Here is a 15,729-nt window from a genome sequence, read left to right as displayed (position 1 = left end):
AGGGCTAAATAACGGCCGTCTATTTATTTGCTTGCTTTCCCTTTCAAATCATACTCTGGATATATTTGTTGGTGTTTTTCGATTTCGAAAATAACTTAATGCACATCATCAAATGATTTTTATATCCATATACAACAATATTTATTAAAAAATTTATATAAATCCATTACTATTCATAATCACCAATATGGTTCATCTTCTATGTATATTACAATGGTTCAATACCATCCGTAGAAACTGGACTATCACATACCGTGCAACAGAAATTTGAATCTGTACTTATATTAGCCGATAAACAATAGTAGCAATAAATATGTTCGCATCCCATATAGTGAGGTAACGTAGGACGTTCGCCACAAAACACACAAGTTGTGGTAGCAGTTAATTTTGGTTTTCTCTTAACAATGGCATTAAGTGATTCATTATTGGTTTCGCGTTTCCGTGAACTGAAGAGACTTCGAGCAACACGCTGGATTTTACGAAAATTAATAATGGGGAGAACTAGACCAAGTATTTCCTGAAAAAAAAAGAAAACATTTTCATGATTTTCTTGTCGGATGTGTATTATTTATGATATTTGTTTGCTGGTTATTTTTCAAAAAATCTCTTACTATTATCATATGAATTTTAAGCTTTAATGGACCAACTGTAAGTCTTTCATATATTTACCACATCGAAGCCATTAGTTCCCTCTAATGCCCATAAAGGCTTAATTTATTGCTGATCCGTTAGAAACAAATGAACGATTTTAAGACAAGAGATATGCTAAGAGCTGATCAGGCTCCAATTCTTTTTCTTAGTTTGTATTAATAGAATCCGACATAAGCAATAAACAAAGTTTTTAATCATTTGAGCGTCTATGTCGATAACCAGGGGAATACGGGTTAATAATATAGAGAACGTATTTTTTCATCCAATTTATTTTTAAGACTGGCCAAGAGATTTCTAAAATAGTTTATTTTTGGTTAATTTCGGAACCCTATTGTATGGATATTAAAAACGGGATCCTTAAAAACTCCCCCAACATATAATTGAACTTAATTTTCTTACAATTTGAAATCTAATTTTACTCTGAACTCTTGGATCTCTGAAAGGTAGACACTCTTGGTCGCCTAAATTTTGTTCACATTTAGGAGGTGTCCACTTATGAGAGGTTAATTTTAATGTGTTAATATAGCAAACGTCCCCATACAACTGTCCACGTTTGGAAAGGTGTACGGTTTTCAGAGTGTCCAAGTTTTACTGGTTTTCTGCCCGGTCGCACCTGGTTACAAAGCACACTTACCATAAAACCGCCCCACAGTAATTCACGGGTTAAATATTTATAACCAATTTCTCGTCGCTGATTGTGTCGTAAGCTTATGTAGTCCAAACCCAGTAAGAAGTCGATAAGTGTTGGTTTCCTACCCGTTTTTAGAAAACGGAAAAAGTTTAGAACCGATAAAACAAGAGCTGCATTTTCTCCATATTGTATAGCTTTCGAAAGCCATTCCACTCTATGGCTTAGCCGACGTTCTTCTAATTTTTTTATATAGCTGGGCAAAACGGTGAGACAAAAATGCAACACTAGCCGTGAAAGAGTCAAACGTTCCGAGTCGTAAGCTAAAACTAATAATTGTTGGCCAAATGTTGATGCTCTTTTGCCTACTGAACCAAACCAGATAGCTGATTGTACGAGTAGATCTAGTTCAGGTTGTATTTTGAAAAATAATGCGGGCTGTAAATGATAAGATATGTTTAGTAACCATTTTGGAATTGGCTAACATTATTTTTACCGATATCGCTTGTAGGTTCTCTAGAAGATTTTCTCTTATCAGTCTTGTAATGTCATTATTCAAACTTATGGCATCAATCTGTAATAAGGCCGGGAAGGAATTACTAATTATTTCGTTTCAAGGAATTGTTATTAAATAGCTTACCTGATTGACTCTTGGCACATATTCATTTTTTGTTTCCATTTTGGAATGCCTCATTTGGACTCGTCTTTAAGGTTATTTGATCATGTATTTATTGGGCTCACAATTGGTTACTCTTGCAATTCATAAGTTCAATGGTCAATAATTCATTAAAAAATACATTGGGAACACAAGACAACAACAAAGCTAAAGTGTAAACACAGTGTTGATGTATTCGGTAATATTCGCCCTATTTCAGACAGCTGATGATTGTTGATATTTTGTAGGCAAACTAAATCGCTGCGATGGTCGATTTCTTTTGAACTCAAGCTATCTTTTGATACTTTCGTCTTCTACTTTTGTTTAGAATAGCCAGTTTGTGTAGAATTCTGACGCGTAAACATGAGAAGACCTCTCTCATAATTATTGCAAATTTTGAGGATTTCCAAACGATGGCAAAATAATAATTTAGTGAACTTCTGGAGATATTTAATTATATCGTATAGCAATAAAGTCAAAGACACATTATGGAGAATTCGACTGCTATCACAAATCAGAGTGAAAATCTGGAAAAACAACATTCCATTGATAATGAAAGCCAAGCGGAGGAGGGTATCAACAAAGGGTTGTGTGAAAATGTCACAAATATGGAAGAGACTATAATTACACAGAAAAGTCCAATAACCAACTCCACAAATTGTATAGAAATTCCAGCAGAATATGTTTCAGATAAAGAACAATTAGTGGACGTCGATAATTTGTCGTCCACAGAAGGGGGCAATCATAAATCAATAATGGTGGAATCTGAACATCTGACAGGTGCCAACATTGAGGGGGAGGTGTTGGATGTAAGCGCGAATATTTTGAACACAAATACAATCTCACCATCACAGGCTAATGATGTCGACACAAATGTTAAAACTACAACATCGTCGACGACAACAAGTGGTGTTCCTCCTACCGACGCTTCTTCCCCTATACGTTATTTGGATCTGTTAGAGCAAGTTGAGAAAGAAGATACTTTATGGACAGGAGACGAAATAAATGAACTTAAGGAATGCCAAACAAGATTGCAAGAAAAACAAAAACAATATGAACAACAATTGGAACAGTTACAAGCCGCATTGGCCCAGAAAGACAATATGATATCGCTATATCAAAGAGAGAATGCCATATTGGAGAAAGAAAAAGAGGCGGTAAGTTAAGACGTAATATCCAAAATGGTTTGAGCCATAAAATTGTTTTGAATTTTTCTGCACATCCCTCTCAAATGACAATTAGAAGCTCAAAAAGTTATGGGCTCGAAATAGCCACTAAACCTACAACAGTGAAGTAAATTACACAGTTAAAGGAAAGTGTTTGATTATATTTTACAAAACCTAGCTCCGGAGAGAGCTTCTGATGGTCTTAAAAATGTTAAAACACGCAAAACAAGAATTTAACGAGCAAAAAGTTTGTGAAGAGCTACAGGCACGGATGCCACAGTTAGTAGAAGTATACCAAAAATGGTAAATTTCTACTGTTTGGTAGATTGGTAAAAATCTTTATGTGACTGTTTGTAGATTTTGCAAAGAGGTACTTTTTCATATAGAAATAAAATGTTGACAAAAATTTCTATACCAATAAAATTTTGGCAAAATTTTCTATAGAAATAAAATTTTGACAAAATTTTCTAAAGAAATAAAATTTTGACAAAATTTTCTATAAACATAAAATTTTGACACAATTTTCTATAAAAATAAAATTTTTGATAAACTTTTCTATAGAAATAAACTTTTTGATAAACTTTTCTATTGAAATAAAATTTTGGCAAAATTTTCTATAGAAATAAAACTTTTGATAAACTTTTCTATAGAAATACAATATAGAAATAAAATTTTGACAAAATTTTCTATAGAAATAAAATTTTGACAAAAAATTCTTTAGAAATAAAATTTTGGCAAAATTTTCTATAGAAATAAAAAAATGACAAAATTTCCTATACCAATAAAATTTTGGCAAAATTTTCTATAGAAATAAAATTTTGACAAAATTTCTTAAAGAAATAAAATTTTGACAAAAATTCTTAAAGAAATAATATTTTGACAAAATTTTCTATAGACATACAATTTTAACAAATTTTTCTATAAAAATAAAATTTTGACAAAATTTTCTATAGACATAAAATTTTGACACATTTTTTTATAGAAATAAAATTTTTGATAAACTTTTCTATAGAAATAAAATTTTTGATAAATTTTCTATAGAAATAACATTTTGGCAAAATTTTCTATAGAAATAAAACTTTTGATAAACTTTTCTATAGAAATAAAATTTTTGACAAACTTTTCTATAGAAATAAATTTTTTTAGAAACTTTTCTATTCAAATAAAATGTTGACAAAAATGTCTATAAAAATAAAATTTTGACACAATTTTCTATAGAAATAAAATTTTTGATAAATTTTTCTATAGAAATAAAATTTTTGATAAACTTTTCTATAGAAATAAAATTTTTTATAAACTTTCCTATAGAAATAAAATTTTTGAGAAACTTTTCTATTGAAATAAAATTTTGACAAAATTTTCGATAGAAATAAAATTTTGACAAAATTTTCTATAGAAATAAAATTTTGGCAAAATTTCCTATACCAATAAAATTTTGGCAAATTTTTCTATAGGAATAAAATTTTGACAAAATTTCTTATAGAAATAATATGTTGACAAAATTTCTTATAGAAATAAAATTTTGACAAAATTTTCTATAGAAATAAAATTTTGACAAAATTTTCTATAGACATACAATTTTGACACAATTTTCTATAGAAATAAAATTTTGACAAAATTTTCTGCAGAAATAAAATTTTAGCAATATTTTCTATAGAAATTAAATTTTTGATAAACTTCTATACAAATTAAATTTTTGAGAAACTTTTCTATAGAAATAAAATATTGGAGAAACTTTTCTATTGAAATAAAATGTTGACAAAAATTTCTATAGAAATAAAATTTTTGATAAACTTTTCTATAGAAATAAAATTTTTGATAAACTTTTCTATAGAAATAAAATTTTTGAGAAACTTTTCTATTGAAATAAAATTTTGACAAAATTTTCTATTGAAATAAACTTTTTGATAAACTTTTCTATTGAAATAAAATTTTGACAAAATTTCTTATAGAAATAATATTTTGACAAAATTTTCTATAGAAATAAAATTTTGACAAAATTTTCTATAGAAATAAAATTTTGACAAAATTTTCTATAGACATACAATTTTGACAAAATTTTCTATAGAAATAAAATTTTGACAAAATTTTCTATAGACATAAAATTTTGACACAATTTTCTATAGAAATAAAATTTTGACACAATTTTCTATAGAAATAAAATTTTTGATAAACTTTTCTATAGAAATAAAATGTTTGATAAACTTTTATATTGAAATAAAATTTTGACAAAATAATCTATAGGCGTTGGTTGATTAAATAAATGAATAAATAAATAAATAAGTAAATAAATAAATTAAATAAAATTTTGACAAAATTTTCTATAGAAATAAAATTTTGACAAAATTTTCTATAGACATAAAATTTTGAAAAAGTTTTATATAGAAATAAAGTTTTGACAAAATTTTCTATAGAAATAAAATTTTGACAAAATTTTCTATAGACATAAAATTTTGAAAAAGTTTTATATAGAAATAAAGTTTTGACAAAATTTTCTATAGAAATAAAATGTTGACAAATTTTCCTATAGAATAAAATTTTGACGGATGAATTTTTCTACTGTCCATAATCCTAGGCCAGTAAATGGAGGCTAAATTTTATGAAATTATTATTTTTTAATAACACTTGTTTTTGTAATTTCTTTGTGTATTATTTCTTTCAGTTTCGTCGTGAAAAAGATCTTGCCAACAAAGCCCGGGAAGCAACGGTTATTCAATTTGCAATGAAAGAGAAAAATGTCATTGATGCCAAAAAAGAAAGGGAGGCTGTTGAGAAGCAATTGACCGATGCAAAAAAGGAAATTAAGAATTATGCAACAAAACTCCAAGTATTAAATGAAGAGAAATCGCGAATAGCCTATCTAATGGATGAGAAGGTATATTTATTGTCAAGTAGATCAACAAGTTTCTTTTTTTTTATCAATTAACCTTTTAATTTAATTTTACCATTTCAGTGCAATGAGGTAAGAAAATACCAAAGGGAATGTGAAAAATTAAAAACGGATTATGGACATTTGGAATCGAAATTGAAATACCATATGAATAAATTAAACATGGAAACTGAGGCCAAATTGGCTTTAGAGAAGAAATTGGAAGAGGAAAGAAATGCACCCAATAAGTTGGAAGAAAAGGCAAATGGTATAAGAAAATGATCTTTAAAGGTCTTACAAAAAGAGTTTAATTTTTATCAATTCATTTCAACAGAAAAATTGAAAATAGAATTCGAGGCCCAAACAATACTTTTAAAACATGAGATTGCCAATAAAACTGAACAATTGGAAAAGTTGCTCAAAGAAACCGAGACTCATAAAGAGCTAATAAAACAATTACAAGATCAATTGAAACAAGAGACTCAAGAGGTTTGTTTTTATCGAATTTTAACAAAAATTAAAAATATTGATATAATTTCGTATTTCCATTCTCTAGAAATCCCAGTTATCTGAAGCCTTAGCTAGCTTACAGGAAGAACACAATCAAGTACAAAATTCTTATAGTGAAGAAATGTTGCAGTCGGCAAAATTACGCGGTCAATTAGAAGAGCTGCAAGTTTTAAAAACTCAAAATACATTGTGAGAAATTCGTATTGAAATGTGTTATATTCGTATCTCTATATCATCGCCCATTTTCAGATATGAAGAAAAGATATCCATATTAACAGCGGATCTCGATGACGCGAAGCAACGATTACAGGATAATGAACAAGACTTAAAACAACTACATGATAAAGAAACAGAACTTCTGAGTTTTAACAGAGAGATGAGCGGCAGTATTGTAGATATGCAAAATCAAATATGTTTGTTAAAATCAAAGGTAACATTTTTATAAATGCGCATAATCTTATCTATGAGTACTCCGTTATAGCACTTATCTATGAGTTTTCCAGCCGAAAACAGTTTTTTTCCCTCCGTTACTTATCTATGAGTTTTCCAGCCGAAAACAGTTTTTTTCACTCCGTTACTTTTTCGAATCAAGTTTAAAAATTAAATTGTAAACAATGCTTGAAGACTTTTCCATTCAAGTTTTGACAGTAATTGATCTAAATATAATCTTCGATAATATGTATTTTTGCACTTTGAATTTAGAGTTTTGATGGAAACTCCGAACATAGTACCCACCTTCTGAAAACCTGCCAAAGGCCAACCACACCCATCACTTTTGGTTCGTGTTAGCCCTCTTTGGACTCTGGAGGAGTTCTCAAGCCCTGACTGAAAATCGGCCACGCGTTTCGTTTGATTTTCGCTGTAGCCTAGAGGTCGACATTTGAATGTTACCTTTTCGTCCCTGATATTTTTTGACGGCCAAGAAAATACGGGAGCATCTTTTTGTTATAAAAATTTACTATTCTTACCTTATTGTCGTTCTGTCTATGGTGAGATTAGGTATGGTTAGGTTAGGTTAGGTGGCAGCCCGATGTATCAGGCTCGCTTAGACTATTCAGTCCATTGTGATACCACATGGGTGAACTTCTCTCTTATCACTGAGTGCTGCCCGATTCCATGTTAAGCTCAATGACAAGGGACGTCCTTTTTATAGCCGAGTCCGAACGGTGTTCCACATTGCAGTGAGAGAAGCTTTGAAACCCTCAGAAATGTCACCAGCACTACTGAGGTGAGATAATCCACCGCTGAAAAATTTTTTGGTGTTCGGTCGAAGCAGGAATCGAACCCACGACCTTGTGTATGCAAGGCGGGCATGCTAACCATTGCACCACGGTGGTTAGGTATAGTGTCAGAGCTAAAGAAAGTGTTAGTGGAAAGGATTCCCAACCAATTATTACAGCTTGGTAGGGTAGATCGGTTTAAACGTTATATTCGAAAGAACATTTCTTTGAGTCGATCAGCATATAAATTGAGGGATCTATGCCCTGATCACATAATGGTGTAGAGTATAAAACATATCTTATTTTATTTATTTCTATTTTCCAGGCTCAAGGCATAGAAGCTGAAAATATATTAATAAAAAAAGAAAAAGATGCCTATGATGAGAAATACTCGGCCCTGGAACAACAATTAAAACAAGAGCAAAATCAAAAAAATGAGGAACGTCTTTTGTTGGCCAAACATTTGTCGGAGAAAACTAAACTTTATGAAAATACAAAATTAAAATTGGAAAATTTACAGGGAGATTTTGAGGCCACGAAAAATAAACATAACACCGTTGTCAAGGAATTGCAAAGAGAAATTATGAAGTTCAAACGATCGACTGATCATAAAGATGATAATCCTCATAATTTTGTATGTAGCAAATGTCACCAGCCTCAACAGCAAACTAACGGCTATCACAAAATACAAGATTCACAAATTCCGGAGCAATTGGATGTTAAAAGGTCTCACAGTCGCCAGAGTAGTGTTAGTACAACAATACAAAGTGTCAGTTCTACGGGTAGCCGTAGAGGTAGTGAATCTTCCGAATCGGATACCGTAGTAACTAGTAGAGAGTTGGATTTTAAAGATGAAAATAAGGTAATGGACATATCATATCGAAAATCATAATTTTAATATTTTGCTTTTTTTAAAGGGACCTTCCAAGAAACATTTAGTAGAACGTATACTACGTCTTCAACAAGCTTCCGCCCGTCAAGCTGAGAAAATCGATTTTCTTGAACAGCATACACTGTCTCTTGTGGCTGAGCTACAAAAGAAATCAAAAGTCGTCCAGCACTATATGCTAAGGGATCAAGCGGGAGCCTTAACGTCCTCTAAAAGTGATCAGAATAAAAGTGAATTGGCCAAATATGGAAATGGTGTTATGTCTGCCATTTATGGTGGCATAAAGGGAGTTGAAAATAAAAGCATGTCCTTAGAACTATCCCTGGAAATTAATAAAAAACTTCAGGCAGTATTGGAGGATACATTGTTGAAGAACATAACATTAAAGGTGAAAACAAAATTTAAAAAAATGTTTCCCATATTAAGTTTTTTTTGTTTTGTTTTCTAGGAAAACTTAGATGTATTGGGCTTAGAAGTAGATAATTTAACTCGAAAGCTAAGACAAATGGAAGGTATCAAGCGCTAAAATTGTTACTTAATTCTGTAAAAGTTAAATATGTATTTATAGTCAGTATGGTAGTTTCCTTACTGAGAAAACAGATCATTCCACAATTTCCAATTTCTATATGTATGAAAAGACCTCTTTATCTATTGTAAATATCAGATTAGTTAGCTATAACAATTCCGAAACAACAACAACAAGAAAAAAAAACATGTATTTATATCGGTTTCATTTCGAAACACAAAAAATTCAATTTTATTCAAATATATATAAAAATAATTTACTTTGTTATGTTAAGTCATTGCAGCGTTTGGTGCGTCCTTACAGTTAAATGGGGCAATCTATGTGATTGTAATTGTTACACGAAAATACAATAAAGAGTGCAAGCAGTTGCTCGCATTATGCAAATGGAACTGACGAATGTGATGAGAGATAGTGAACTCTCATCACATTCCTCCTTGATTTTATCGAAGGCCTTCGATCACGGCTGCCACTCGTGTCAAAAATAATCTACCAAAATATGAAGAAACTTTTACTAAAATTCTACCAAAATTAAGAAAATAAAATTTTTTTTCTATAGAATTTTTTTTTTATAGAAAATTTTTATTTTTTTTTATTTTTACAGAAAATGTCAAAATTTTATTTCATTTCATTTATTAGACTTGTTATACAAAAGCCTTCGCGACCAATAAATATATTACATAGAATTTCTATAGAAAATTTCGTCAAAATTTTATTTCTATAGAATTTTTTTTCAAAATTTTATTTCTTTAGAAAATTTTGTCAAAATTTTATCTTTATTGACAATTTTGTCAAAATTTTATTTCTATACAAAATTTTGTCAAAATTTTATTTCTATACAAAATTTTGTCAAAATTTTATTTCTATACAAAATTTTGTCAAAATTTTATTTCTATAGGAACTTTTGTCAAAATTTCATTTTTATAGAAAATTTCGTCAAAATTTTATTTCTATAGAAATTTTTTTCAAAATTTTATTTCTTTCGAAAATTTTGTCAAAATTTTATCTTTATTGACATTTTTGTCAAAATTTTATTTCTATAGAAAATTTTATCAAAATTTTATTTCATTCGTTTTGTATTGTTATTGTTGGTTTTCTTTCCTTTAATCATTGTTGTTGTTTTTGATTTCAGCTTAAAACCATGCATTGACTAAACTACAAGTTAACCAACAGAGGAGCCACCGTGGTGCAATGGTTAGCATGCCCGCCTTGCATACACAAGGTCGTGGGTTCGATTCCTGCTTCGACCGAACACCAAAAAGTTTTTCAGCGGTGGCTTATCCCACCTCAGTAATGCTGGTGACATTTCTGAGGGTTTTCAAAGCTTCTCTAAGTGGTTTCACTGCAATGTGGAACGCCGTTCGGACTCGGCTATAAAAAGGAGGTCCCTTGTCATTGAGCTTAACATGGAATCGGGCAGCACTCAGTGATAAAAGAGAAGTTCACCAATGTGGTATCACAATGGACTGAATAGTCTAAGTGAGCCTGATACATCGGGCTGCCACCTAACCTAACCTAACCAACAAAGCCCTATAGACTGCAATATGGTTCGATGGACGCACGTTTCGGAATTACCACATTCCTCATCAGCATCCTCTACTTGCAGCAAAACTATCAACCAATTATCAGAATAAATTCAGGCAATTCATTAAACCCAACAATGAACCACACTTGAACCTTCCGAAAAAAGGTTTTACAGCTGAAATCAAAAACAACAAAAAAGATTAAAGGAAAAAAATTTTATTTTTATAGAAAATTTTGCCAAAAATTTTATTTTTATTTAAAATTTTGTCAAAATTTTATTTCAATAGAAATTTTTTTCAAAATTTTATTTCTTTAGAAAATTTTGTCAAAATTTTATCTTTATTGGCAATTTTGTCAAATTTTTATTTCTATGGAAAATTTTGTCAAAATTTTATCGCTATAGAAAATTGAGTCAAAATTTTATCGCTATAGAAAATTGAGTCAAAATTTTATCGCTACAGAAAATTTTGTCAACATTTTATTTCTATAGAAAATTTTGTCAAAATGTTATTTCTATAGGAACTTTTGTCAAAATTTTATTTTTATTAAAAATTTTGTCAAAATTTTATTTTTATAGAAAATTTTGTCAAAATTTTATTTCTATAGAAAATTTTGTCAAAATTTTATTTCTATGGAAAATGTCAACATTTTATTTCTATGAAAAAATTTGTCAAAATTTTATTTCTATAGAAAATTGAGCCAAAATTTTATCTCTATAGAAAATTTTGTCAAAATTTATCTTCAAATTTTATTTCTATGGAAAATTTTGTCAAAATTGTATTTCTATAGAAAATTTTGTCAAAATATTATTTCTATAGGAAATTTTGTCAAAATTTTATTTCAATAGAAAATTTTGTCAACATTTTATTTCTATACAAAATTTTGTCAAAATTTTATTTCTATAGAAAATATTGTCAAAATTTTATTTCTATGGAAAATATTGTCAACATTTTATTTCTATGGAAAATTTTGTCAAAATTTTATTTCTATAGAAAATTTTGTCAAAATTTTATTTCTATGGAAAATATTGTCAACATTTTATTTCTATGGAAAATATTGTCAACATTTTATTTCTATGGAAAATTTTGTCAAAATTTTATTTCTATAGAAAATTTTGTCAAAATTTTATTTCTATGGAAAATATTGTCAACATTTTATTTCTATGGAAAATTTTGTCAAAATTTTATGTCTATAGAAAATTTTGTCAAAATTTTGTTTCTAAAAAAAATTTTGTCAAAATTGTATTTCTATAGAAAATTTTGTCAAAATATTATTTCTATAGGAAATTTTGTCAACATTTTATTTCAATAGAAAATGTGGCCAAAATTTTATTTCTATAGAAAATTTTGTCAAAATTTTATTTCTATAGAAAATTTTGTCAACATTTTATTTCTGTACAAAGTTTTGCCAACATTTTATTTCTATAGAAAGTTTTGTCAAAATTTTATTTCTAAAGAAAATTTTGTCAAAATTGTATTTCTATAGGAACTTTTGTCAAAATCTTATTTTTATTAAAAATTTTGTCAAAATTTTATTTTTATTAAAAACTTTGTCAAAATTTTATTTTTATAGAAAATTTTGTCAAAATTTTATTTCTACAGAAAATTGTATCAAAATTTTATTTCTATAGAAAATTTTGTCAACATTTTATTACTATAGAAATTTGAGTCAAAATTTTATTTCTATAGAAAATTTTGTCAAAATTTATTTCAATAGAAAATCTTCTCAAAATGTTATATCTATAGGAAATTTTCTCAAACTATAAAAAATCTGCCAAACGGTGAATATGGGGAGGGAACGATTCTTTTATTAAGAAGGCAGAAGTGTGTTTATGCTATGTGTTGCGCTCTCCTCCCTCGAAGCTTCGCGTCAAAAATTGGTTTGTGTTCGAGAATGGTTTACGTTGGTGTTAATGAGACATTTCTACGTATCCTGAAAACACAATTTCTTATCAGCAGATCGCTCACTGAAAGTGCAGGAGATAACTGGGCAAAATGTATTATAAAATATTTCGCTATGTTGTATGTATCAGAATAAGATGACAAGGACGTCTAAGATTAGGTTCTTAACATTTTTGTTTTAATTTTCATAGATTTTTATTTAATTGAACAACAATAGAATTTAATAGATGATATATTGTATTAAATATATTACAATACACCTTCATATAACTTAAGAGATACAGGTGCAGGTTGCCCCAATCCCATGGTAACGAAGACATTAGGCTTTTCACCATCCTTGGCTAACCGAACAAATTTATTATCTGTTGATTTGAAATGTACCTTCATTTGGGGATTTTTCTCACCCGTTTCGTCTGAAACGAATTCTCTCAAAAGAGGGGGGAGTTCAACATGAGTACTAAGGATTTTCTCGACAATTTTCGAAGAATTTTGTAGGAATTTGTGTTCATCTTCTTTATCGATCAATTCATAGTCGGCTTTGTAACTGGAGCTAAAAATTTCCACAGGTTTTGGTATGGTTACACCACGCCAAGTTTTTTCAACTGTTACTTTAACTTTACGAGGTCTTTCAGAGTTCTGAAATAAAATTTATTATAAGTTGTATTTTAAAGATTGCTACATTTTATTTAAATTACCTCAGCATCTACTGTTTCCACTTTTAATATGCGCATATAACATGGTTCCGGATAACGTTGGAACATGTTACGCACTACCAAGCGACCCACACCAAAATCTTTGAGATCACCCACAATTTCCCATAATGTTTTACCCTTGAAATCCGTGGTACGACCTATATATTTAATTGCCTTGGCTGCCATATTGGATTTTATTTAATGGTAAGTAATATTTAAATGAATATTTTTGGAAATGCTTGAGAGATGTTACGTTATATTTGTGAACAAAAAAAAAAAACTTAAGAAGAAGAACCGATAATCAGCTGTTTCTGGTTTTTTAATTAGAGAATGAAAACGTCTATTTGAAAGCATTGGCGAAAACGAATTAAGGAACGTTTTTTAATTTGATAACTATCAAAATTGTAACGTTTACTTTTCTTTACATTAGGTCTGTTTGCGTAATTTTCCAGTAAAAACTTGCAAGAGAGTAAAAATGGATTTCAATCTCTTTGCTAAAATAAGCAAATAAGTACAATAACAATTTACCATGAACTGTAAATCAGAATTTTAATGATATGAACAAATCTACTTTAGCAAAAGTTGTTAAAAACAAACATTTTTTGTTGAGTGTAAAATAAGGGATTTTAAAACGAAAATGTAAAGTAAAACATTTGTTGGGAAAAAGGATAGTTTTCGAGATATCGACATCTGAAAATCGTCATTGTCCTTTATTGTGTTTGTTTTTGCGTTTTTGGTAAAAATAGTACATTTTAAAGAGAAAATATTAAATAAAAATTTTGTCGGAAGAGCGTAGTTTTCGAGATACCGACCCTTGAAAATTGGCGTATAGGTGGGGTTTGCGACTTTCTCCTATGGACAGGGTCCAAAGTGGGCTAACGCGAACCCAAAGTGGATAGGTGGCCGGCCTTCGGCCGCCGTTTGAGACCTTCTCCTATGGACAGGGTCCAAAGTGGGCTAACGCGAACCCAGGACCTCTCCGGGTCCTATCCAAAGTGGATAGGTGGGCGGCCTTCGGCCGGGGTTTAAGACTTTCTACTGGGGGCAGAGTCCATAGTGGGCTAACGCGAATACAAAGTGGAAAGGTGGACGGCCTTCGGCCGGGATTTGAGACTTTCTTCTATGGACAGAGTCCAAAGTGGACTGATGGGAACCCAGGCCTTCTCCGGGTCCATGTTATTCTAAATATATTACTTTTAGGATGATTATGTGCGATGGATACTAAATCCAATATACAATGAAAACTTTAGGGGCCCGTACAAGAGAACTGCAAACGGTGGCTTTTTATACCCTGCGCCACACTGTGGAACAGGGTACTATAAGTTAGTGCATATGTTTGCAACACCCAGAAGGAGACGAGATAGACACATGGTGTCTTTGACAAAAATGCTTAGGGTGGGCTCCTGAGTCGATATAGCCATGTCCGTCTGTCCGTGAACACATTTTTGTAACCAAGGGATTAGGTAGTAATTTAAGGCCAATCAACTTCGAATTTGGCACATAGTTTTGGGTCAAAATAGAACCCTATTGATTTTGGAAGAAATCGGTTCAGATTTAGATATAGCTGCCATATATATCTTTCGCCCGATATGCACTTATACGGCCCTAGAAGCCTGAGTATTACCCCAATTTGGTTGAAATTTTGCACTAGGAGTACAATTGGTAGTATAGTCAAATATGCAACATTTTATTGAAATCGGTTCAGATTTAGATATAGCTCCCATATATATCTTTCGCCCGATATGGACTAATACGGTCCCAGAAGCCAGAGTTTTCCTCCAATTTGATTGAAATTTTGCACAGGGAGTATAATTAGCATTGTAGCTATGCGTGCCAAATTTGGTTGAAATCGGTTCAGATTTAGATATAGCTCCCATATATAGCTTTCGCCCGATTTACACTCATTTGCCCACAGAGGCCAATTTTTACCTCCGATTTAGTTGAAATTTTGCACATGGAGTAGAATTAGCATTGTAGTTATGCGTGCCAAATTTGGTTGAAATCGGTTCAGATTTAGATATAGCTCCCATATATAGTTTTCGCCCGATTTACACTCATATGACCACAGAGGCAAATTTTTAACTCCGATTTAGTTGAAAGTTTGCACAGGGAGTAGAATTAGCATTGTTGCTATGCGTGCCAAATTTGGTTGAAATCGGTTCAGATTTAGATATAGCTCCCATATATAGCTTTCGCCCGATTTACACTCATATGACCACAGAGGCCAATTTTTAACTCCGATTTTGTTGAAATTTTGCACAGGGAGTAGAATTAGCATTGTTGCTATGCGTGCCAAATTTGGTTGAAATTGGTTCTGATGTAGATATAGCTCCCATATATATGTTTTTCTGATTTCGACAAAAATGGCCAAAATACCAACAATTCCCTTGTAAAATCGCCACTGCTTAGTCGAAAAGCTGTAAAAATGACTCTAATTTTCCTAAACTTCTATTACATATATATTGAGCGATAAATCATAAATAAATTTTTGCGAAGTTTCC

The 15,729-nt window shown here is 30.4% G+C and overlaps 3 protein-coding genes across 3 annotated transcripts; 1 reads left to right on the top strand and 2 right to left on the bottom strand.

Annotated features, from left to right (window-relative positions):
• Nucleotides 1-115: 115 nt before the first annotated feature.
• Nucleotides 116-2,123, bottom strand: Pex2 (peroxisomal biogenesis factor 2). Its single transcript, XM_075303908.1, has 4 exons — nt 1,920-2,123; nt 1,776-1,853; nt 1,286-1,717; nt 116-517 (listed from the first exon to the last, which is right to left on the bottom strand). Exons 1-4 carry the CDS (start codon nt 1,971-1,973, stop codon nt 209-211), a joined length of 873 nt encoding a protein of 290 aa, XP_075160023.1. The 5' UTR covers nt 1,974-2,123; the 3' UTR covers nt 116-208.
• A 135-nt stretch (nt 2,124-2,258) lies between these two features.
• Golgin104 (coiled-coil domain-containing protein 186) lies at nt 2,259-9,373 on the top strand. The gene is made up of 9 exons (XM_075303907.1): nt 2,259-3,091; nt 5,763-5,975; nt 6,054-6,237; nt 6,304-6,458; nt 6,526-6,668; nt 6,729-6,909; nt 8,025-8,561; nt 8,617-8,976; nt 9,037-9,373. The coding sequence occupies exons 1-9, from the start codon at nt 2,423-2,425 to the stop codon at nt 9,112-9,114; spliced, it is 2,520 nt and encodes an 839-aa protein (XP_075160022.1). The 5' UTR covers nt 2,259-2,422; the 3' UTR covers nt 9,115-9,373.
• Nucleotides 9,374-12,692: 3,319 nt separating this feature from the next.
• mRpS34 (mitochondrial ribosomal protein S34) lies at nt 12,693-13,525 on the bottom strand. Its single transcript, XM_075304423.1, has 2 exons — nt 13,232-13,525; nt 12,693-13,172 (listed from the first exon to the last, which is right to left on the bottom strand). The coding sequence occupies exons 1-2, from the start codon at nt 13,412-13,414 to the stop codon at nt 12,786-12,788; spliced, it is 570 nt and encodes a 189-aa protein (XP_075160538.1). The 5' UTR covers nt 13,415-13,525; the 3' UTR covers nt 12,693-12,785.
• Between the last annotated feature and the right edge of the window lie 2,204 nt (nt 13,526-15,729).

This window comes from Haematobia irritans, chromosome 4 (assembly GCF_050003625.1).
Source record: "Haematobia irritans isolate KBUSLIRL chromosome 4, ASM5000362v1, whole genome shotgun sequence".
NCBI classification, from domain to species: Eukaryota; Metazoa; Arthropoda; class Insecta; order Diptera; family Muscidae; genus Haematobia; species Haematobia irritans.
The sequence above is the reverse complement of the archived record's forward strand: the minus strand, read 5'-3'. Positions and strand labels throughout refer to the sequence as shown.